Source organism: Spermophilus citellus (genome assembly GCF_964194105.1).
Source record: "Spermophilus citellus genome assembly, chromosome: 7".
NCBI lineage: Eukaryota > Metazoa > Chordata > Mammalia > Rodentia > Sciuridae > Spermophilus > Spermophilus citellus.
The window spans coordinates 24,441,770-24,465,689 of record NC_138188.1 but is presented as its reverse complement, the minus strand read 5'-3'; the positions used below and the strand labels follow the sequence as shown (position 1 = coordinate 24,465,689).

Sequence of the window (23,920 nt, the reverse complement as noted above, 5' to 3'; positions counted from 1 at the left end):
TATATTTCTCAGCTGTGACTCATAAATTGTGTGGGCTCTCTCTTGTCCAGTGAGGAGGTCCATGGAATAGGGTAGAGGAGAGTGTGGCTACAGAGTCACTATTCAAGATCTCTGGAGACCAAGCAGGAAGGAGGTCTGATTTTATTGTGCAGTTACCATGTATATATACTCAGGCAGTAGCTAAGCAGGTTATAGACAGCCACCAATACAATTTCTTACCAACCGTCCTTGCAGCGACCAATCAAGGAGTGGGCTGTGGAGCAAGCACAGGGACTGCAGCAATGTGGCCTCACACCCAGGCTATGCGGTTTGCCACTCACGTGCCTAGCATGAGGAGAGTGGTTTGCCACTCAGACCCCCTTAACATATGCCACAGATGTAGTACTCCATGCACTTGTCCCCACAATAATTTGGAGATAATCTTTTCATTAAGTTGTCATCTCCTTCCATTTTCCAAGTCATTACAAAATTAAATTCACGTATAAATTCATTTATAAAGCCCCCAAAGGGTAGCTTTAATGTATGTGAGTTCTGAAAGTCACACCATTCACAAAATCTCTCTGATTTGTTAAAGAGAATTTTACATACATTCGATCTGAAAAAGCTAAAAATGTTATCAGCATCTCCAACGTCAAAGTACCCAGGTGCCCTCTTGTGTTTAGTTCTTGCAACTGCTAAGCTTACAATTTCAAAATTGCTATTAAATCCCAGTCTCCACAAAGTCCCTTTTGGGTATATATCCATGTCCATACCCATATCTGTACCTATATGTTTCTGCTACAAATTGGCATAAAAATCACCAGATGCCAGGCCAGACATACTAGCATTTGCATTGTTGATTTCAGGATGCTTGGAGGGATGGTCCTATATCTTCAGACTTCCAGCTTCACCTGGGATGTCTTCTTTATTTTATTTTTTTTATTGTTGGTCGTTCAAAACATTACATAGTTCTTAATATATCATATTTCACAGTTTGATTCAAGTGGGTTATGAACTCCCATTTTTACCCCATATACAGATTGCTGTATCACATCAGTTACACTTCCATTGATTTACATATTGCCATTCTAGTGTCTGATGTATTCTGCTGTCTATCCTATTCTCTACTATCCCCCTCCCCTCCCCTCCCCTCCCCTCTTCTCTCTCTACCCCCTCTACTGTAAACCATTTCTTCCACTTGTATTATTCTTCTCTTACCCCTCATTTCCTCTTATATGTAATTTTGTATAACCCTGAGGATCACCTTCCATTTCCATGCAATTTCCCTTCTCTCTCCCTTTCCCTCCCACCTCTCATCCCTGTTTAATGTTGATCTTCTTCTCATGCTCTTCGTCCCTACCCTGTCCTTGGTTACTCCCCTTATATCAAAGAAGTCATTTGGCATTTGTTTTTTAAGGATTGGCTAGCTTCACTTAGCATAATCTGCTCTAATGCCATCCATTTCCCTCCAAATTCTATGATTTTGTCATTTTTTAATGCAGAGTAATACTCCATTGTGTATAAATGCCACATGGGATGTCTTCTCAGAGGCTGTCAGCTTTGTTATTCTGGTAGTGTCAGAGACCAATCAATGGGATGTCTAAGATGTGTGTACAAACACTTTTCCTCTGCTTCCCATTGAATGTGACATGTAACCTCTTCATGTCCACCATTCAGACAAGTCCCTGGTGATTATCTATTTCCTAATATTCGAATGATCCAAGTATCCTCTCATTCTTCCTCTTTGAACAGCATCCCTCTTTCCCCCCCCCCAATTCCTTCCTATTCTTACCTGTGTGTCTATTTTTACCTCTATCCTTGGGGAATGGCAGTAACTATTTGACTATACAAAGGAGAGGTGACAGAAGGGAGGAAACCAAGACAGGGGGTTCATGCCTTCTCATTTCTCTTGTGAGATCATGATGAACTGGCAGGTTTCTTCACTGGATATGGAGTTTGCAAAGGAAGTGCACAAGTAGCCCTGGAGAGAGGCCTACTTGTGCACTTTGACTAAAATGCAGCCAAGACAAAAATGCATGTCCCATCGTCACCACTTCTAAGCCATCTGCAACTCAAAATCTCATTTTTCCTGTTCACTGTGCTGTGTCATCTATCTCCAGAACCTCACCTTTATTTTTGAAGAATAGATTTGCTGGATATAGAATTCTTGGTTGACAGTCATTTTCTTTCAGCACTTTGGTTGTATCATCCTATTGCTATGGTCTCCACGATTTCTAATAAGAAATCATATTTAATTTTTTATTAACATGTATTCATTGTACAAATTAATGGGTTTCACTGTGATATTTCCATACCCACATATATTGTGCATTGATCATAACTTCATATTCACTCTCCTTGAACCCTCTCTTCCCCTCCTATTCCCTCCTTGCTTCCTGACCCCCTTTCCAGTCTGTTAATAGTCAACTTTTTTATTTTTAGGTCATCCCTCCCCCCTCACCAGTTGCCACATATGAAACAAAGCATGGGATACTTGTTTGACTTATTTTGCTCAACATATTGTCCTCTAGTTTCACCCATTTTCCTGCAAATGTCAGGATCACATCCTTTTTGAAAGTATGAATAATTCTCCACTCTGTATATATGCTGTTTTATTTTTTATTATTATCTGTTGATGGCCACCTAGGCTGATTCCATATTTTGGTGGCTATTGTAAAAAGTGCTGCAATAAACAGGGGTATGCAGGTGTTTATTTTGTATGCTGACATAGGGCCAATGAATATATAAAAAATCCTCAACATCTTAAGCCATTGGAAATGTACATCAAAATTGCATTGAGATTCCATCTCACCCTAGTTAGAATGACTATCATTAGAAAACCAACCAACCAACCAACCAAACAAACAAAAAACAACAACAACAACAAAAACACAAATGCTGGCAGGGATGTGGAGAAAATAGACTGTTAGTGGGAATGTAAATTAGCAAAGTCACTATGGAAAACAGTTTGAAGCTTCCTCAAAAAACTGTCCTGCTATCCACTTCTGGGTATATGTCTGAAGGAAATGAAGGCAGACGATAATTTTTAAAGCATCATTTATATGTGATGATTCACTTCTCCCTTTGCTTTCAAGATTCATTGTAGTTTGGCCATTTTTATAATGTGTGTGGATCTGAGTTTACTCTACTTTGAATTTACTGAACTTCTTGGATTAATGTTTGGGAACTTTTCCAATTGCGTCAAATATTCTTTTGGCCCTTTCTCTCTCTTTCCCCCTCTTTGGCCTTTCTCTGTGAGTTATGTATTTGTGTGAAGTAACTTTAGTATTATAGATATTAGTATGTATTTGTATGAAGTAACTTCAGTATTATAGATATTAGTAGTGAATATTGGAATAAAAGAATTTGTAATTGCCTTTCTCACAGCTACCAAGTGAATCGTGAGTACTCAGTGAATTAAAGTAAATGAAATTGCTGTAGCTTGTGAATTTATTGCTATTTAATACATTTATTATCAGTGTATAACTGAGAAGTTTGGACATTTCTGTACATATACCCATACTGCCACTGTTATACTTAATTAGTTCCTTTTCATTTCCTAATCCATACTTCCTATCAAAATTTCCCAACAATATGAAAATAACATCTTTTGCAGGAAAAAAATGTATTTTGAGCTGAACATCTATTCAACACTTTCTCTTTCCTGGCTTGCCCAATTTCTGAGCTATTGACAAAAGGACACTAGTTAGAATGTGAACAATTATTCTGAGATGAATGGATCAGCAATTTGTCAGCCTGGGTTTAGAAATTATGTCCTTGAATCTTTAGGGTTATAACATCAAAGCAAGAACTTACTTGATGCCATAAAGCTCATTATGTGAGGCATGTCAACAGGATTGGGGCAAATCATTGTAAAAGAGAAAATAAAGGGTTAGAGGTCAAGCAAGTAAAATAGGAATGTTACATAATTTAATAGTATTTTTTGACAATATTTCTGACACAATTGATGAACCCAGCTGTGAGGATGACAACTCCATTTTAAAAACTCCAGTTTGAAACCTGCAGTCTCACCAGGCATACCCACAGAGCCCTCCAGTATAGCCTCAAACAAGTTACTTCCTTTCACCCTGATAAACAGAGTGAGAAGATCATTCGTGAGAAGATCAGGGTGGAGACCACAAGACCAGATATTTCAGAACCCATTGAGATGTCATTGAGAAATCCGGAGGTAGCTGATAAGGATTGCAAGGGGGATCAAAAAGCCTCCAAATTTAGTATAAATAATAGAGCTGATGAATAGGGACTCAGCCAGTGAAAACAAGGATGCACTGGAGCTGGAGAGCCTGTCATCACTTTTTATTGTTTCCTGATCCTCTGCTCGATCCTCACTACTCTCAAACTCTACCACCACATCTTGAGAACCACAACTTCTCCCTACGACCCTCTCCTCAACCTGTCATCCACTCCATGCCAGGAAAAGCCTGCCTTGGCTCCGGACCTGGTCACTGCGGTCTAAGTGAGTGTGCATCTGCTGGACATAAAGCCTAAGGCTTGAGACTTTTGAACTTATCATGCAGAGGGAATGTATGTCATTAGCCTGTCATAATTAAGTTGTGTTTTCAGTGCTTAGAATTAATCTAGAATTGTTTGCTCTGAATTAATTAAGCTGTAAATTGATTATGTCTATTGAAGTGCCTAGCATTAAGGATTATCGTTTTTTTTAAAGAACCTATAGAGTGAAATTGTATTGAGTAATTTAAGTGAATAAAGCATTGAAAGAGGCAGAAGCACGTGGACATTCTTTATTTCTCTCCTCGCCTGCATACGTTGCAATTTTGCCCCCTTGTGACACAAGCCTAATTCCATTTTAAGATTGGAAGCCATCTCATCACAAAGTCATGAAAAGTTACTTTCTGTTTTACTATAAATTACTGCAATTTCTAAACTTGCTTGGAATACCTACCTGTGCCTTGAACTCACTCATGCCTGACTTTCCCTGACCAAATAACAACCCTCTCTGAAACCTTAGTGGCACATCATAAATTCTGGTTTTCCCTGACCAGGTAACAACACTCTCTAAAACCTCAGCAGCACCTCATAAATTCTGGTGTTGGGTTCTAAATTTACTCCCTAACTTGAAATGTTGAACCATTTAGATCATTAACCTACTATCTGCCTTTTAAATACTAAAATTATTTAAATGAGAAAATGTTTTTAAATTGATAGCAATTTATTTCACTCTTCTAAATCTCATGTTTGTCAAAATCCTGTTATCTGTAAGCACTCAAACACTCCCCTTTTGCAACTTTTTGTTCTATAAAACCATGCTTCTAGAGAGCTGGGGTATGTCCTCTAGCCCATAGATTTCAGGAAACAGTCCAGGCTGGCAGGAATTACAAGCTTGCTTTAATTTGATTTTAAATTGGAGTCAGTAGTCTTTTCTTTGCATCCTGGTTTAACAAGTAGAAAAGCACCACAGCGCAAGCATTATTAAAGCAGGGTTTATTTAAAAAGGGGTAACATAGACTTCTCTTGGGAGGGCGAAGAGGGCCATAGCTGGTATCCTGGTATCCCCAGACGAGAAGCACTCTGCCCTTTTTATATGTCCTAGGCTTCCTTTGTTTTCCTTCCAGCTTAAGTGACTAGCCCAGGAATGGCTCACAGCCCAGGAATGTCCGGGTGGGGTGGCCAAAGGGTGGGAAACAGGTGGGCTGGAGGGGGAAGGGCAGAATGGTGCAGCCCTGGACACATTAATTAACAACTTTATAGCTGCCTGTAGGGAGGGGGCAATTCCTGGGTCAGGAATAGGTTACAATACCTTATCAATAGGTTGGAGCAGGGGCTGGTTCTTGATAAAGGTGGAGGAAGAGCTATGAAGGAATTAACATTTCAATCCCTCAGGGGACCATCTCCAACTTGTCTAACTCATTCAAAATTGGCCTCCAAGATCCGACCTGACCAGATTTACCCTATCTATGACTGCCTAATTCTGGCTTCATTAGCACAGCAGACTCTCCTTTCAACACTCCAAGAGTGCAAACCGATATACACTAAAATTATTTAAATGAGAAAATGTCTCTAAATTGATAGCAATTTATTTCTAAATCTTCTAAAACTTCTAAATCTCAGTGATGCCCCGTAAGAAAACACTTTTACCACCCTTATTATACCTATCACCAGTCGCCCCAATGGATCCCTCTCCGTTCCCAGTGCCACAAACATCCTCTTCATACATCATACCACGCACCAGGAAAAACCCGTTTTCATCTCCTGGACTGCTCAGTAGACTCTAGGATAACCCAGCCACACCCTGCTGATTTCGGCCAACAGCAGAAAAGCTGCAGCGCCTCGCGGCAAAGCTCAGCAATACACACCCTCCTTCGGTTTCCCGAATTGGCCCGCTGCCTGAGGGTTGCTAAGCAATCGTGCAAAGACCCCAGGGAGGGCTGCCCGGTCGGATGCCTGAAGGACCCGGCAGGGCCGCTCAGGCTAACTAGCGCAGTGCCTAGATGCTTGGTATTGCGTCTGGAGGATCGGGTGAACTGTGACCCGGCCTGGTGGGTTCTGGAGCAGAGGCGGGGAGCCTGCGGGAGTGGGTGTGTGTGGCCACTGGTGCCTGGGAGGAGGCGGAGTTGAGTGGCTGCATGTCCCTGCAGCTAGCGGGAGAATGAGGAGCTTGATGCTGCTCTCTCGGAAGATGAGCGGTGGCCCCCTCAGGTCTGCCTAGGCAACTTTTAAAATTCGTAATTTTCTGTGTGTGTGTGTGTGTGTGTGTGTGTGTGTGTGTGTGTGTGTGAGTGAGAGAGAGAGAGAGAGAGAGAGAGAGAGAGAGAGAGAGAGATGGAAGGGACGGGGAGGCGGGCAGGCAGGCCTAGGCAACTTTTAAAATTTAATTCTAATGGAGTGACTTTTAAGTTGAGTACGTTTCTCAACTTAACATTTGTTTTAAATCAAAATCCAAGTAGCCATAACCTAACTGGTGCTGGGAAAGGAACCACATCCTTTCTACAGGTCCTATATCCTCCCCTGGACACTCCCTCAGGTCTCTCCCCACTAAATCCCAGCAGCCTAGCATAACTGGATCGGGTTCTTTCACTGATTTATTCAGCAAATACTGTTGAGCAGCATCTATGTTCTAGGCACTTTGAATAGGGGCATTGATTGGAATCTGCTTTCAAAGAGCTGCCTTCTAGTGGGAGAAGATATGCAAGTATGCAAGGATATGGAAGTATGCAAGGAACTGTGAGAAAGTAATGGGGGAAGTGAGCTAAGATCTAGTGAGCCAGTAGGAGGTAAGCAAAGAAAGCATGGGTGAATCTGAAAATGCCACACCAAGGCATTTCTTTCAGGCTAGAAAGTCTTTAGAACTGAAAGGCTCATGAGGCTGGAGCAAAGGAAAGTTAAGGAGTGTGAGGTTCCAGATGAGGCTAGAGATGTATCCAGAAACCAAATCATGCAAAGCCTGGTAAGCCATGATAAGGATTTTGGAGCTTATTGTAAGAGCAGGGTATATCTAAAGGGTTAAGAAGGGGAATAATATGATTCACTTTGCATTTTTAATTCACTGTGTCTTCTGTGAGAACAAACTTAGAGAGTGGCAAGACTAGAAATTGGGAAGCCAGTAAAGAAACTGTCACAAAAGTCTAGGAAGGAATAGTGGTGTCCTAGACTCAGGTGATAGCAGTTCAGGGAATGAGGTTTGTATAGATTTTGAGATGTAGTGGGTGGGTACAATTATCAGAATGTGGTAATATGGAGAGTGAAGGACTGGAAGTTACCTTCTGGGTTATTAGGTTGAGTAAGTTGGCTGCTTTTGTACTGGTTAGACTGGGTTTGGCTTCATAGTTGGAACACAAGGCTGAATGCTGTAGGAAAAAACATGAAGAGATTGTAGCATAGGTATTATTTGGTCTAGATCATAGTATAACCTTTAACATGATCGTTATGCCAAAATAAATGAGAATGTTGTCCAGATTCTCTGCCTGTGTGTATTCATGGAAACCTCTGTATTTGTTGCTAAATTAGAAATAATATTGAGATACTATTTTGAGGCCTTGCCTTGTCTCATGCAGAGATGATCAGTTTCTCACATGTAAATAGAATTTCACAGTTGGACGGGACCTCAAATTGGTAGTCTCCCGTTTGTAAAATATTTTTGTTATGTCTTTTCCACAATTATTTATTGAGCTTTTGCACGATGTTAAACACTAGGAATACAAAGATGAATAGAAATATGACTATATAGATTTAGGTCATCAATAAAATTGATGGAGCATCTTTGTATCAGGCTGTTTCAGTTGCTTCAGATATAGTTACAACTAGTCTCTGATCTTGAAGTTGCAAGTCTATAAGCGTGACCACTGAGGACGCTAAACATATTAATTTGATTTGGGCAGGGAAGATATTGACCTATCCATATTAAATAAGAGATGGTAGATTGCCAGCAGACATTTTGGTACCCCGGTGACATCCCAATTCTTGTGAATCAGTCTTCTAATTCTAGAATAGATGGGGTAGCACTATGGGATAGAAATCCTTAAGAGTGGAATCAATCATTTTACTCTTGTGGCTAGGCTGTTCAGGAATGTAATTATAAAAATTGTATAAAATACAGAAGAAAGTTTGGAAGGGAAGAGAGTATTGGCAAAGACAGGTAGTGTTTAAGCAAATTTCTCTTATATGAGTAACTTCTTGCACAAACTGTACTTCATAGGGTAACCTGAGTGTCCCCTCTACCACTTCTATGAGTCCAAATAGGCAAGTAAATAAGTAATGTATACAGCCTGATAAGGTAACTGTCAGGTGATTTTTGGGTATCAGGAGTAAGGGGCAGTGGTTGACTTGTGAGGTGGGTAGCTTACAGAGTAGAAAGGGTTGGGAGAATAGCACTGGTGAATCCCTAATCCAGTTCTCTGATGGCAGGAGTGAGATGACCTCAATCTTGCGAAGCCCTAAGGCTCTGCAGCTTACTCTAGCCCTGATCAAGCCTGATGCAGTTGCTCACCCGTTGATTCTGGAGGTAAGAATGAATGTTAAGCCCCTACTGTATGCCCTGGGCATTGATACCATTTCACGTGCTTCAGGGACATTTGTGGCTACCAAGAACCCCTGTGCTAGGTGCTGCAGAGGCAAAGCTAGAAGCCATGAACTCTGATCCTAAGGAGACTGAAACTCTCTTGGAGTCTTGGGGCATATTTAAAATAAAAGAAAGGACCCAATATAACAATAATAAAAAAAGGACCTCAAGTTAATATATACTACTGCACTACAAAACGTTACTACAAACTTGACAGTTTAAAACAACATTCATTTATTACCTCACAATATTATAGTTTAGAGGTTCTGTAGATTTGGCTGGGTCTCACAAGGCCAAAGTCAAGGTATGGATTGATTGAGCCCTTATCTGGAGTATCTAGGGAAGAATCCACTTCCAGCCTTGCTAAGATTGTTGGCAGAGTTTATTTCCTGTGATTAAAGGACTAAAGACCCATTTACTTGGTGGAACTACTCTCTCTTTCTAGACCACTTCCATTTCTCATCACATGGCCTGCTCCATCTTTAAGACAGCAACAGTGTATCTAATCCTTCACATGCCTCAAATTCTCCTGACTTCTTTAGCTCCTAGCCAGAGAAAATTGCTTTAAAAGGGCACATGTAACTAATTAGGTTCAGCTGGATAATCTTTCTTTATATTAAAGCAGAGTGTACTGATTAGTAAGTAACCTTAATCACATCTACAAAATCCCTTTTATTATGAAATGTGACTTAATGATATTTTATTTATTCATTTTCCTGGGGATTAGAGTTGGCTGTCTGCCTGATAAAAAATTTTACAGATTTTTAGTGGTATTTTGAAATGGTGGAACTGAACAACATTGACAAGAGAGTATAGAATTAGGATGAGGGTAGAATGACAAAACCTTAATGAACACTAATATTGAGGAAGTGGTTCAAATAAGAAATAGACACAGGTAGGGATATTTTTAGGATTCTACTACCCATAGTTTGATTAAGTAATTGCTGAGGACCAGTGCTCAGTAAGCTCATTGTGGTGCAGAGGAAGACTGGAGCAGTCTGGAATGGTGACCTGAAAGTGGTGAGTCTTGACTAGGTCTCAAAGGAGGCATAGATTTTGGTTAGTGCCAGAAGAAGGATAAGTGTTCCACAGAAGGGACAAGCTGTGGTGGGTCTGAGGGCTGTAGGTGGCCTGGGCTAGTATAGAGAATTAGAAATGGTAGTGGACAAGGATAGTGCAGCCTTGAGCACTGGGCTGCTCTTCATTCCATGAATAATAGGAACTACCAAAAACCTGATCATAATATAACATAAGCTGTTTCAATCTATCAAGTGTGTTGGTTTGGAGAGAATGGGAGAAACTCAAAGCAGAACCATCAACAAGACTTTTATGGTGATCTGTGTGGTCGGTCCTGTGGGCTTGAACTCAGGGGCTGAGGAATGGAGGGGTGGAAACAGAACTTTCTATCCCCTTGCACTTAAGACTCACACTCTGGCTATGTGACTGGAGGTCTTGATCTCACCCCACCTTCTTTCTTTTCTGTCCTGCTATGTTAGCTATCTGAGGCTGTAACAAAATACCTGAGGTAAATTTTTTTTTTTAAAGAGAGAGAGAAAGAGAAAGAGAATTTTTTAATATTTAATTTTTAGTTCTCGGCGGACACAACATCTTTGTTTGTATGTGGTGCTGAGGATCGAACCCGGGCCGCACGCATGCCAGGCGAGCGTGCTACCATTTGAGCCACATCCCTAGCCCCAAAATAATTTTATTTATTTATTTATTTTTACGTGGTGCTGATGATCGAACCCAGAGCCTCGCACATGCTAGGTGAGCGCGCTACCACTGAGCCACAGTCCCAGCCCCTGAGGTAAAAAATTTAAAAGGAGGAAAGATTTATTTGGGTTCATGATTTTAGAGCTTCAGTCCATGGTACTTGGCTTTGTCACTTTAGGACTATGATGAAGCAGAACATCATGATGGGGAGTGGAGCAAAGCTGCTTACATCATGACATCTGGGAAGTGAAAAAGAGAGAAGAGGTCTGGGTCCTTAATGATACTAACTTCCCTTCAACAACCTCCTAAAGTTTTTACTGCTTCCCAATAGCGCTAACAGCTGGGGAAAAAGCCTTCAACAAATGAGCTCTTGGGGGGACATTTAAGTTCCGAACCATAACACCTGGGTCTCCTGATTGATTTTTTTTTTTTTTTTTTATCTTTGGTGTGGTGTTTATTCAGGCTGTTCATCAGCAGATTCTGAGCAACAAGTTCCTTATTGTACGAATGAGAGAACTACTATGGAGAAAGGAAGATTGCCAGAAGTTTTACAAAGAACATGAAGGTAGGACTGATAGTCGATAGTCTTCTGAGTGGAAGGCTTCTCAATCCCAAGAGTCTGATCAGATTTTCCCTGGAATATCTGATGTTCCAGGCTTTCACTGACCTATCAGTTGTGTAAAATTGCAATGAACCTTTATTTTTTTTTTTTAAATATTTTCAGTTGTTTATTTTATTTATTTATTTTTATGTGGTGCTGAAGATTGAACCCATTGTCTCGCATGTGCTAGGCAAGTGCTCCACTAATGAGCTACAACCCTATCCCTGCAACCACTTTTATAAAGTCTTGATTTTTACTGAAACTTTTCATGATTATAATTATTTTATTTTCTTAGGAGGGTTCTGTCTCATAGGTTTTTATTGAAACTTTTCATGATTATCATTATTTTATTTTCCTAGGAGGGTTCTATCTCATAGTCTTTTTTTTTCTTTTTTTATTGTTGGTGGTTCAAAACATTACATAGTTCTTGATATATCATATTTCACAGTTTGATTCAAGTGGGTTATGAACTCCCATTTTTACCCCGTATACAGATTGCTGTATCACATCATTTACACTTCCATTGATTTACACATTGCCATTCTAGTGTCTGTTGTATTCTGCTGCCTTTCCTATCCTCTACTATCCCCCCTCCCCTCCCCCCTACTCTCTCTACCCCCTCTACTGTAAATCTTTTCTTCCACTTGTATTATTCTTCCCTTACCCCTCACTTCCTCTTGTATGTAATTTTGTATAAGCCTGAGGATCACCTTCCATTTCCATGCAATTTCCCTTCTCTCTCCCTTTCCCTCGCACCTCTCATCCCTGTTTAATGTTAATCTTCTTCTCATGCTCTTCGTCCCTGCTCTGTCCTTAGTTACTCCCCTTATATCAAAGAAGACATTTGGCATTTGTTTTTTACGGATTGGCTAGCTTCACTTAGCATAATCTGCTCTAATGCCATCCATTTCCCTCCAAATTCTATGATTTTGTCATTTTTTTAATGCAGAGTAATACTCCATTGTGTATAAATGCCACATTTTTTTTATCCATTCATCTATTGAAGGGCATCTAGGTTGGTTCCACAATCTTGCTATCATGAATTGTGCTGCTATGAACATCGATGTAGCAGTGTCCCTGTAGCATGCTCTTATTAGGTCTTTAGGGAATAGACCGAGAAGGGGAATAGCTGGGTCAAATGGTGGTTCCATTCCCAGCTTTCCAAGAAATCTCCATACTGCTTTCCAAATTGGCTGCACCAATTTGCAGTCCCACCAACAATGAACAAGTGTACCCTTTTCCCCACATCCTCGCCAGCACTTGTTGTTTGACTTCATAATGGCTGCCAGTCTTACTGGAGTGAGATGGTATCTTAGGGTGGTTTTGATTTGCATTTCTCTGACTGCTAGCGATGGTGAGCATTTTTTCATGTACTTATTGATTGATTGTATGTCCTCCTCTGAGAAGTGTCTGTTCAGGTCCTTGGCCCATTTGTTGATTGGGTTATTTGTTATCTTATTATCTAATTTTTTGAGTTCTGGATATTAGGGCTCTATCTGAAGTGTGAGGAGTAAAGAATTGTTCCCAGGATGTAGGCTCGCTATTTACCTCTCTTAATTGTTTCTTTTGCTGAGAAAAAACTTTTTAGTTTGAGCAAGTCCCATTTGTTGATTCTAGTTATTAACTCTTGCGCTATGGGTGTCCTATTGAGGAATTTGGAGCCCGACCCCACAATATGTAGATCGGAGCCAACTTTTTCTTCTATCAGACGCAGAGTCTCTGATTTGATATCAAGGTTCTTGATCCATTTTGAGTTAACTTTTGTGCATGGCGAGAGAAAGGGATTCAGTTTCATTTTGATGCAAATGGATTTCCAGTTTTCCCAGCACCATTTGTTGAAGATGCTATCTTTCCTCCATTGCATGCTTTTAGCCCCTTTATCAAATATAAGATAGTTGTAGTTTTGTGGATTGGTTTCTGTGTCCTCTATTCTGTACCATTGGTCCACCCGCCTGTTTTGGTACCAGTACCATGCTGTTTTTGTTACTATTGCTCTGTAGTGTAGTTTGAAGTCTGGTATCGCTATACCGCCTGATTCACACTTCCTGCTTAGCATTGTTTTTGCTATTCTGGGTCTTTTATTTTTCCATATGAATTTCATGATTGCTTTATCTATTTCTACAAGAAATGCCGTTGGGATTTTTTTTTTTTTTTATTGGTTGTTCACAACATTACAAAGCTCTTGACATATCATACTTCATACATTAGACTGCCGTTGGGATTTTGATTGGCGTTGCATTGAACTTATAGAGAACTTCTGGTAATATCGCCATTTTGATGATGTTAGTTCTGCCTATCCATGAACAGGGTATATTTTTCCATTTTCTAAGATCTTCTTCTATATCTCTCTTTAGGGTTCTGTAGTTTTCATTGTATAAGTCTTTCACCTCTTTTGTTAGGTTGGTTCCCAAGTATTTTATTTTTTTTGAGGATATTGTGAATGGAGTAGTTGTCTTCATTTCCATTTCAGAGGATTTGTTGCTGATATACAGGAATGCCTTTGATTTATGCGTGTTGATTTTATATCCTGCCACTTTGCTGAATTCATTTATTAGTTCTAGTAGTTTCTTTGTAGACCCTTTTGGGTCTGCTAGGTATAGAATCATGTCATCTGCAAATAGTGATAATTTAAGTTCTTCTTTTCCTATTTTTATGCCTTTAATTTCTTTCGTCTGTCTAATTGCTCTGGCCAGTGTTTCGATGACTATGTTGAACAGAATTGGTGAGAGAATGCATCCCTGTCTTGTTCCAGATTTTAGAGGGAATGCCTTCAATTTTTCTCCATTCAGAATGATGCTAGCCTGTGGCTTAGCATAGATTGCTTTTACAATGTTGAGGTATGATCCTGTTATCCCTAATTTTTCTAGAGTTTTGAACATATAGGGATGCTGTACTTTGTTGAATGCTTTTTCTGCATCTATCGAGATGATCATATGGTTCTTATTTTTAAGTCTATTGATGTGGTGAATAACATTTATTGATTTCCGTATATTGAACCAGCCTTGCATCCCAGGGATGAATCCTACTTGATCATGATGTACAATTTTTTTGACATGTTTTTGAATCTGATTTGCCAGAATTTTATTGAGGTTTTTTGCATCTAGGTTCATCAGAGATATTGGTCTGTAGTTTTCTTTCTTTGAAGTGTCTTTGTCTGGTTTAGGCATCAGGGTGATGTTGGCCTCATAGAATGAATTTGGAAGTTCTCCCTCTTTTTCTATTTCCTGAAAGAGCTTGAAAAGTATTGGTATTAGTTCCTCTTTAAAGGTTTTGTAAAACTCTGCTGTATACCCATCTGGTCCTGGGCTTTTCTTAGTTGGTAGTCTTTTGATGGTTTCTTCTATTTCTTCGATTGATATTGGTCTGTTTAGGTTGTCTATATCCTCCTGTCTCAATCTGGGCAGATCATATGACTTAAGAAATTTATCGATGCCTTCACTATCTTCTATTTTATTGGAGTATAAGGATTCAAAATAATTTCTGATTATCTTCTGTATTTCTGAAGTGTCTGTTGTGATATTGCCTTTTTCATCCTGTATGCTAGTAATTTGAGTTCTCTCTCTTCTTGTCTTCATTAGCATGGCTAAGGGTCTGTCGATTTTATTTATTTTTTCAAAGAACCAACTTTTAGTTTTATCAATTTTTTCAATTGTTTCTTTTGTTTCGATTTCATTAATTTCAGCTCTGATTTTAATTATTTCTTGCCTTCTACTTCTTTTGCTGTTGTTTTGCTCTTCTTTTTCTAGGATTTTGAGATGAAGTATGAGATCATTTATTTGTTGGTTTTTTCTTTTTTTAAGGAATGAACTCCATGCAATGAATTTTCCTCTTAGAACTGCTTTCATTGTGTCCCATAGATTCTGATATGTTGTGTCTGTGTTTTCATTTATCTCTAAGAATTTTTTAATTTCCTCCTTAATGTCTTCTATAACCCATTGATCATTCAGTAATCTATTGTTCATTCTCCAAGTGATGCATGATTTTTCCTTCCTTCTTTTATCGTTGATTTTCAGTTTCATTCCATTATGGTCAGATAAGATGCATGGTATTATCTCTACTCCTTTATATTGTCTAAGAGTTGCCCTGTGACATAATATATGATCTATTTTTGAGAAGGATCCATGTGCTGCTGAGAAAAAAGTGTAACTGCTTGATGTTGGGTGGTATATTCTATATATGTCAATTAAGTCTAGGTTGTTAATTGTGTTATTGAGTTCTATAGTTTCCTTATTCAACTTTTGTTTGGAAGATCTGTCCAGTGGTGAGAGAGTTGTGTTGAAGTCTCCCATGATCATTGTATGGTGGTCTATTAGACTCTTGAACTTGAGAAGAGTTTGCTTGATGAACATAGCTGCACCATTGTTTGGGGCATATATATTTATGATTGTTATGTCTTGTTGGTGTATGGTTCCCTTGAGCAGTATGTAGTGTCCCTCTTTATCCCTTTTGATTAATTTTGGCTTGAAATCTATTTTGTTTGATATGAGTATGGACACTCCTGCTTGTTTCCGAAGTCCATATGAGTGATATGATTTTTCCCAACCTTTCACCTTCAGTCTATGTATGTCTTTTCCTATCAAATGCGTCTCCTGTAGGCAGCATATTGTTGGGTCTTGTTTTGTGATCCATTCTACTAGCCTGTGTCTCTTAATTGGTGAGTTTAAGCCATTAATATTTAGGGTTATTATTGAGATATGGGTTGTTCTTCCAGCCATATTTGTTTATTTATGTTACTTAACATGGTTTGTTTTCCTCTTTGATTATTTTTTCCCTTTACTGTACTACCTCCCACTGTTGGTTTTCATTGTTATTTTCCATTTCCTCTTCCTGTAATATTTTGCCGAGGATGTTTTGAAGAGATGGTTTTCTAGCTTCAAATTCTTTTAACTTTTGTTTATCGTGGAAGGTTTTAATTTCATCTTCTATCTTGAAGCTTAATTTCGCTGGATACACGATTCTTGGTTGGAACCCATTTTCTTTCAGTGTTTGAAATATGTGATTCCAGGATCTTTTAGCTTTCAGAGTCTGTGTTGAAAGATCAGCCATTATCCTGATCACTTTACCCCTAAATGTAATCTCCTTCCTTTCTCTTGAAGCTTTTAAAATTCTCTCCTTATTCTGTATGTTGGGCATCTTCATTATAATGTGTCTAGGTGTGGCTCTCTTATGATTTTGCACATTTGGCGTCCTGTAGGCTTCCAGGATTTGGGATTCTGTCTCATTCTTCAAGTCTGGGAAGTTTTCTCGTATTATTTCATTGAATAGATTGTTTATTCCTTTGGTTTGGACCTCTATACCTTCCTGTATCCCAATGACTCTTAAGTTTGGTCTCTTTATGTTATCCCGTATTTCTTGAATGTTCTGCTCATGGTTTCTTAACAGTCTTGCTGAGCTGTCTATGTTCTTTTCAAGTTGAAATACTTTGTCTTCATTGTCTGATGTTCTATCTTCTAAGTGTTCTACTCTGCTGGTAGTATTCTCAATTGAGTTTTTAAGTTGGTTTATTGCTTCCTGCATTTCTAGGATTTCTATTTGTTTGTTTTTTATTACCTCTATCTCCCTGTATAATTGATCCTTTGCTTCTTGGATTTGTTTATGTAATTCCTTGTCAAAGTAATCTTTCATTGTTTGATTTTGCTGTCTCATGTCTTCCTTGAGACTCCAGATCATCTGAAGCATGTATATCCTGAATTCATTATCTGACATTCCATCTGTTGCAGCTATTACCTCTTCTAAAGTTGAGTTGACCTGCATTGCTTGTGGTCCTTTCTTGCCTTGTGTTTTCATACTGCTCGCGTTTCTTTCTGCTTGGTAAAACTGTTGTGTTTTTGAAAATTTCCCCCTATTTATTTATATTACTCTTGTATAGTTGAAAAATCTCCCTTGCAGGGTGGGTAGTGGCTGTGCTCCTCCTCCAATTGGGGTGATCTGTCTACCACGCTGGCGGGGCACTAGGCCTGCTCTGCCGGTCGTTGGGCCTGATCCGGATGCGGGCGGCGGCTCTGCTCGGCCCCTACTCCAATTGGTGTGACATGTCTACCATGCTGGCAGGCCTCTGGGCCTATTCCGCCAGTGGGTCGCAGGTCTGCCTACCTTGCGGGCTCGGGCGGCAGCTCTGCTCGGCCCCCACTCCAAATGGGGTTACCTGACTGCCACTCCGGCGTGTCGCTGGGCCTTTTCTGGACACTGGCGGCGGCTCTGCTCCGCCCCCACTCCAACCAGTGTGACGTGTCTGCCTCGCCGGCCGGCCGCTGGGCCTGTTCTGCCGGTGGGCCTCCGGTCTGCCTACCTTGCGAGCTCAGGCGGCGGCTCTGCTCGGCCCCCACTCCAAATTGGGTGACTTGACTGCCACGCCGGTGGGTCGCTGGACCTTTTCCGGGCACAGACAGTGGCCCCGCTCAGCCCCCACTCCAATTGGCATGACGTTTCCACCACGCTGGCAGGCCACTGGGCCTGTCCCGCCGGTGGGTCACAGGTCTGCCTACCTTGCAGGCTCGGGCGGCGGCTCTGCTCAGCCCCTACTCCAAATGGGGTGACTTGACTACCACGCCATCGGGTCGCTGGTCCTGTTCCAGGCGTGGGTGGCTGCTCTCTTCGGCCCCAGCTGCAGTTGGGGTGACGTGATACCTCGCCGGCGGGTCGCTTGGCCTGTTCCGGGTGCAGGCGGCAGCTCCACTCTGCCCCTCTGGCCCCCACAGCACCCAGCAGGATCCGGACCGAGAAGCAGTTTCCGCGGGTTCCCCAGCCCTGGGCCAAAGCAACTCTGGGAGCCTGAACCCGGCCTCTCCGAGCTTGGTGCACTCTCTGCTAGGAGCAGGCTCCAAGAAGCTTTCTCCGCGGGTTCCCCAGCCCTGGGCCAAAGCAGCTCCGGGAGCCTGAACCCGGCTGCTCCGAGCTCGGTGCACTCTCTGCTAGGAGCAGGCTCCAAGAAGCAGTCTCCGCGGGTTCCCCAGTCCTGGGACAAAGCAGTTCCGGGAGCCAGAACCCGGCCGCTCTGAGCTCGGTGCACGCTCTGCTAGGAGCAGGCTCCGAGAATCAGTCTCCGCGGGTTCCCCAGCCCTGGGCGAAAGCAGCACCGGGAGCCAGAACCTGACCGCTCTGAGCTCGGTGCACGCTCTGCTATGAGCAGTCTCCAAGAAGCAGTCTCCGCGGGTTCCCCAGCCCTGGGCCAAAACAGTTCCGGGAGTCAGCACCCGGCTGCTCCGAGCTCGGTGCACGGACCGCTAGGAGCAGGCTCCGAGAAGCAGTCTCCGCGGGTTCCCCATCCCTGGGCGAAAGCAGCTCCGGGAGCCAGAACCCGGCCGCTCAGAGCTCGGTGCACGGTCCGCTAGGAGCAAGCTCCAAGAAGCAGTCTCCGCGGGTTCTCTAGCCCTGAGCCTGAGCAATCTGTCTGCGAGACGCAGGCAAGTAACAGCCTGAAATCACCTGTTCCGTAGCTGAATGAGCTGAGATCAGTAGAAAACAGGGATGATTACGTCAGCTCTCCAAGATGGCGGCCACTGGCCTCCTCCGTGGTCCGACCGGTGTGGAGAACTGAACCGGACTGCTTCTCTCCTCCGTCTCAAACCCAGAACTCAGCACTGAGCACAGCCATTGCACCACTGGCAGGAGCCCACAGAATCCGCAGCACTGCACCTCCTCGCCGCCACCTCGCCGCTTCCCAGGGTGCGCCGCAGACTCCAGCCGCGGGGCGATCAGCCGAACAAGCAGTGCAACCCTCCGTGCGGAGAAATCGCCCGCGACCAAGCCCCCGCAGCCGATCCTCGTGCGATGAAAATCCCTCCACTAGATTTTGGAGCACCTCAATTTCGCTGGAAATTCCCAACAAGATAGCCTTCAGCTGTTTTAACTCGTCATTCTCCCGCACAGTGACGCGGCACACGGGGGTGATGCACTCCTTTCGCTGCCATCTTCCTATCTCATAATCTTAATCAGAAACAATTTTATGTCCTGATGATATTATCAGTAGTTAATATTTAGTGACTTTTTTTTGGTCATTATTCTAATGCTTATTATTTCATTTAATTATTCCCAACAATGCTAAAAAGTAGGTATATTTATATCTCCAGTACACAGATTAGGAAACAGCAGGGAGGTTAATGACTTATTTGAAACTACAGAGGTTGTAAGTAGTAGAGCCTAGATTCAGGTGCAGAAATGTCAGACTCCAAGCACCCCCCCTTTTTCCCTTCCCCCTCTAAAGCAGTGTTTATTATTTCAGGTAAGGAAGTAGTAGTAGAAAAATTTATCTTGGGCACCTGTATCCTCATGAAGGTACTCTCTCTTTGCAGGTCGTTTTTTCTATCAGCGACTGGTGGAGTTCATGGCCAGGTACTTCTAATTTAGTCTTAGCATCTTTATCTACTAGGTATATCTCCTCTGCTCATAAATAGAATTGTTAACTTCATTTACCCTCTTTAAAGTTATAATCAATATCAAGTATGAGGAAGCAGAGCATGGGGCTCTGATTAAGCCAACATTGACCTTTTATACACGTTGTCACGTTGGTTACTGGATCAGTGACTCTAAGAGTATTGTTGAATGCTGCCTGGCAACTCTGCTTATCTGTGTGGTTCTTATATACCAGCAGTGGCCCTCTATCAACTTCTCTTTGAAGCAGCATTGGTTCTGAGCTATAAAGGCAATGAAACTCTCAGGATGCAGTATGCCTTTACTTATGAACTGCTTATAGAATGCTCTGGGTGGTCAGATTCTTTACATGTGTTCCTTTTGTTCACAGTGGGCCAATCCGAGCTTATATCCTTGCTCACAAGGATGCCATCCAGCTTTGGAGGACACTGATGGGACCCACCAGAGTGTTTCGAGCACGCCACATGGCCCCAGATTCAATTCGTGGGAGTTTTGGCCTCACAGACACGCGCAACACCACCCATGGCTCAGGTGAGTCTATCTCCTTTGTTCAGAGCCCCATAAGGAAGGATGTGTTGGGGTTCGTGGTTAGGCTATATGGTAAGGTTGATAGCCATGTTCCTTCAATGAGCTTTCTTTCTATTTATGTTTCTGGCCCTTTGTAGCCATTTCAGCTGATTTGGCCTGTGGGTTTTCTTTACATGCCCCAGGACTGAGGAAGTAGACTTAGGTTTCTGAACTTGATTTTGACTATCTCTTGTCTGTACCCTGTACTCCCCATGAGGATCCTCATCTATTTTACCTTCTCTTGTAGACTCTGTGGTTTCAGCCAGCAGAGAGATTGCAGCCTTCTTTCCTGACTTCAGTGAACAGCGCTGGTATGAGGAGGAAGAGCCCCAGTTGCGCTGTGGTCCTGTGTGCTACACAGAGGGAGGCATCCACTGTGCAGCTGGAACAGGAGGCCCAGGACCAGCCTGAAGAGGGCCTATCAATCTATGAAGATTGGTAGCAATTCCTAGACTTTTCTCCTAGATCTCTGTTCCAGAACATTCTCATGGGAACAGGGAAGCCTGGGCTCATGGTGCTATTTCTACTTGGCATCAGTACTTGCTAGAGGGCCTAGGTCATCACTGCAGAGCCTTTAGAATCTAGCTATCTACCTCTTCCCTAGAATGTTCATGGGTTGTTTAAAAAAAAAAACAACCTGAGAAGTATTCATCCTTCTTCAAGGGAGAGCTTGCCCAATTGACCTGCCTGGAAAATACAGTGACTATGTAAACAACATTTAGCTTGTCTTCCATAATAAAAGTCAGTGTTCTGAATTCTCAGAAGTGTCAGTACTACTCTAGGTGCTTGCTCTTTCCTTAATTGGAGTAATTAGATCTTTCTTGAAGCTAGGTTTCAGGTCTGTGCTAAGTAAAGAGACTGACACACACATACACATGGAGGGCAGCTTATGTAGCAGAAAAAACACCCAGCAATGGAGCTTAATGTAGACTCAAATCCATGCTATGACCCTAGCACAGGGCTGTGTTCTGGAGAAAATGACACCTTTTATTTGAACTCAGGTATCTGTCAGTGAGGCATGTTTTTTTTTTTTTTTTAAATTTATTTATTCTAATTTGATATATATGACAGCAGAATGCATTTCAGTTCATAGTACACATACAGAGCACAATTTTTTATGTCTCTGTACACAAAGTAGTCACACCATTGGTGTCTTCATACATGTACTTGGGGTAATGTCCATCTCATTCCACTGTCTTTCCTAACCCTCTGCCCCCTCCCTTCCCTTCCCTTCTTCCCTTTGCCTTATCTAAAGTTCCTCCATTCCTCCCATGCTTCCCCTGCCCCCCAATCCCTATTGTAGATCAGCATCCTCATATCAGAGAAAACATTTGGCATTTTGTTTTTTGGGATTGGCTTACTTAGCACAATATTCTCTTACTCTATCCATTTACCTGCAAATGCCATGATTTTATTCTCTTTTAATGCTGAGTAATATTCCATTGTGTGTGTGTGTGTGTGTGTGTGTGTGTGTGTGTGTGTGTATCACAGTTTCTTTATTCATTCATCTACTGAAGGGTATCTAGGTTGGTTCCACAATTCAGCTATTGTGAGTTGTGCTACTATAAACATTGATGTGGCTGCATTACTATAGTATGCTGTTTTTAAGTCCTTTAGGTATAAACTGAGGAGTGGGATAGCTGGGTCAAATGGTTCCATTCCATGTTTTCCAAGGAATCTCCATACTGCTGTCCAGATTGGCTGCAACAATTTGCAGTCCCACCAATTTGCAATGTATGAGTATGCCTTTCTCCCCAGATCCTTGCCAACACTATTTTGTTTGTATTCTTAATAGCTGCTACTCTGGAGTGAGATGGAATCTTAGAGTAGTTTTGATTTGCATTTCTCTAATTGCTAGAAAGATGTTGAACATTTTTTCATATATTTGTTGATTGATTATATATTATCTGAGAAGTGTCTATTCAGTTTCTTGGCCCATTTATTGATTGGGTCATTTTTTTTGGTGTCAAGGTTTTTGAGTTCTTTATATATCTTAGAGATTAGTGTTCTCTCTGTGTGGTAAAAATTTGCTCTCATTCTGTAGGCTCTCTATTCACCTCACTAATTGTTTCTTTTGCTGAAAAGAAGCTTTTTAGTTTGAATCCATCCCATTTATTGATTCTTGATTTTTTTTTGTTGGTTGTTCAAAACCTTACAAAGCTCTTGACATATCATATTTCACACATTAGCTTCAAGTGGGTTATGAACTCCCATTTTTACTCCAAATACAGATTGCAGAATCACATTGATTACACATCCACATTTTTACATAATGCCATACTAGTAACTGTTGTATTCTGCTACCTTTCCTATCCTCTACTATCCCCCCTCCCCTCCGCTCCCATCTTCTCTCTCTACCCCATCTACTGTAATTCGTTTCTCTCCTTGTTTATTTTCCCATTCCCCTCACAACCTCTTATATGTAATTTTGTATAACAATGAGGGTCTCCCTCCATTTCCATGCAATTCCCCTTTTCTCTCCCTTTCCCTCCCACCTCATGTCTCTGTTTAATGTTAATCTTTTCTTCCTGCTCTTCCTCCCTGCTCTATTCTTAGTTGCTCTCATTATATCAAAGAAGACATTTGGTATTTGTTTTTTAGGGATTGGCTAGCTTCACTAAGCATAATCTGCTATAGTGCCATCCATTTCCCTGTGAATTCCATGATTTTGTCATTTTTTAGTGCTGCGTAATACTCCATGGTGTATAGATGCCACATTTTTTTAATCCATTCATCCATTGAAGGGCATCTGGGTTGGTTCCACAGTCTAGCTATTGTGAATTTTGCTGCTGTGAACATCGATGTGGCAGTATCCCTGTAGTATGCTCTTTTAAGGTCTTCAGGGAATAGTCCGAGAAGGGCAATAGCTGGGTCAAATGGTGGTTCCATTCCCAGCTTTCCCAGGAATCTCCATACTGCTTTCCAAATTGGCCACACCAATTTGCAGTCCCACCAGCAATGTACAAGTGTACCCTTTTCCCCCACATCCTCGCCAGCACTTGTTGTTGTTTGACTTCATAATGGCTGCCAATCTTACTGGAGTGAGATGGTATCTTAGGGTGGTTTTGATTTGCATTTCTCTGACTGCTAGAGATGGTGAGCATTTTTTCATGTACTTGTTGATTGATTGTATGTCCTCCTCTGAGAAGTGTCTGTTCAGATCCTTGGCCCATTTGTTGATTGGGTTATTTGTTATCTTATTGTCTAATTTTTTGAGTTCTTTGTATACTCTGGATATTAGGGCTCTATCTGAAGTGTGAGGAGTAAAAATTTGTTCCCATGATGTAGGCTCCCTATTTACCTCTCTTATTGTTTCTCTTGCTGTGAAAAAACTTTTTAGTTTAAGTAAGTCCCATTTGTTGATTCTTGCTATTAACTCTTGTGCTATGGGTGTCCTATTGAGGAATTTGGAGCCCGACCCCACAATATGTAGATCGGAGCCAACTTTTTCTTCTATCAGACGCAGAGTCTCTGATTTGATATCAAGGTTCTTGATCCATTTTGAGTTAACTTTTGTGCATGGTGAGAGGAGGGGATTCAGTTTCATTTTGTTGCATATGGATTTCCAGTTTTCCCAACACCATTTGTTGAAGATGGTATCCTTCCTCCATTGCATGCTTTTAGCCCCTTTATCAAATATAAGATAGTTGTAA

The 23,920-nt window shown here is 41.5% G+C and overlaps 1 protein-coding gene across 3 annotated transcripts; it reads left to right on the top strand.

The window, feature by feature from the left end:
• Positions 1-6,428: 6,428 nt before the first annotated feature.
• On the top strand, positions 6,429-21,022 carry NME6 (NME/NM23 nucleoside diphosphate kinase 6). Of its 3 annotated transcripts, none has more exons than XM_081302079.1 (6): positions 6,434-6,657; positions 8,863-8,959; positions 11,192-11,294; positions 19,622-19,661; positions 20,071-20,231; positions 20,515-21,022. In XM_081302079.1, exons 1-6 carry the CDS (start codon positions 6,608-6,610, stop codon positions 20,676-20,678), a joined length of 615 nt encoding a protein of 204 aa, XP_081158205.1. In that variant the 5' UTR covers positions 6,434-6,607; the 3' UTR covers positions 20,679-21,022. The 3 variants fall into 3 exon arrangements, with proteins under 3 accessions (XP_081158207.1, XP_081158205.1, XP_081158206.1); XM_081302080.1 differs by having other exon boundaries at positions 6,446-6,497; XM_081302081.1 differs by lacking the exon at positions 8,863-8,959 and having other exon boundaries at positions 6,429-6,657.
• The last annotated feature ends 2,898 nt before the right edge of the window (positions 21,023-23,920 follow it).

What these genes read in the sequence shown, in the direction of transcription:
- NME6 (XM_081302079.1), top strand. Translation starts at nt 6,608, where the DNA reads ATGAGGAGCTTGATGCTGCTCTCTCGGAAGATGAGCGGTGGCCCCCTC. An exon ending in CTCACCCGTTGATTCTGGAG is followed by an intron (nt 8,960 to 11,191) that starts GTAAGAATGAAT and finishes GTGTTTATTCAG; the next exon opens with GCTGTTCATCAGCAGATTCT. An exon ending in CTGGTGGAGTTCATGGCCAG is followed by an intron (nt 19,662 to 20,070) that starts GTACTTCTAATT and finishes TTTTGTTCACAG; the next exon opens with TGGGCCAATCCGAGCTTATA.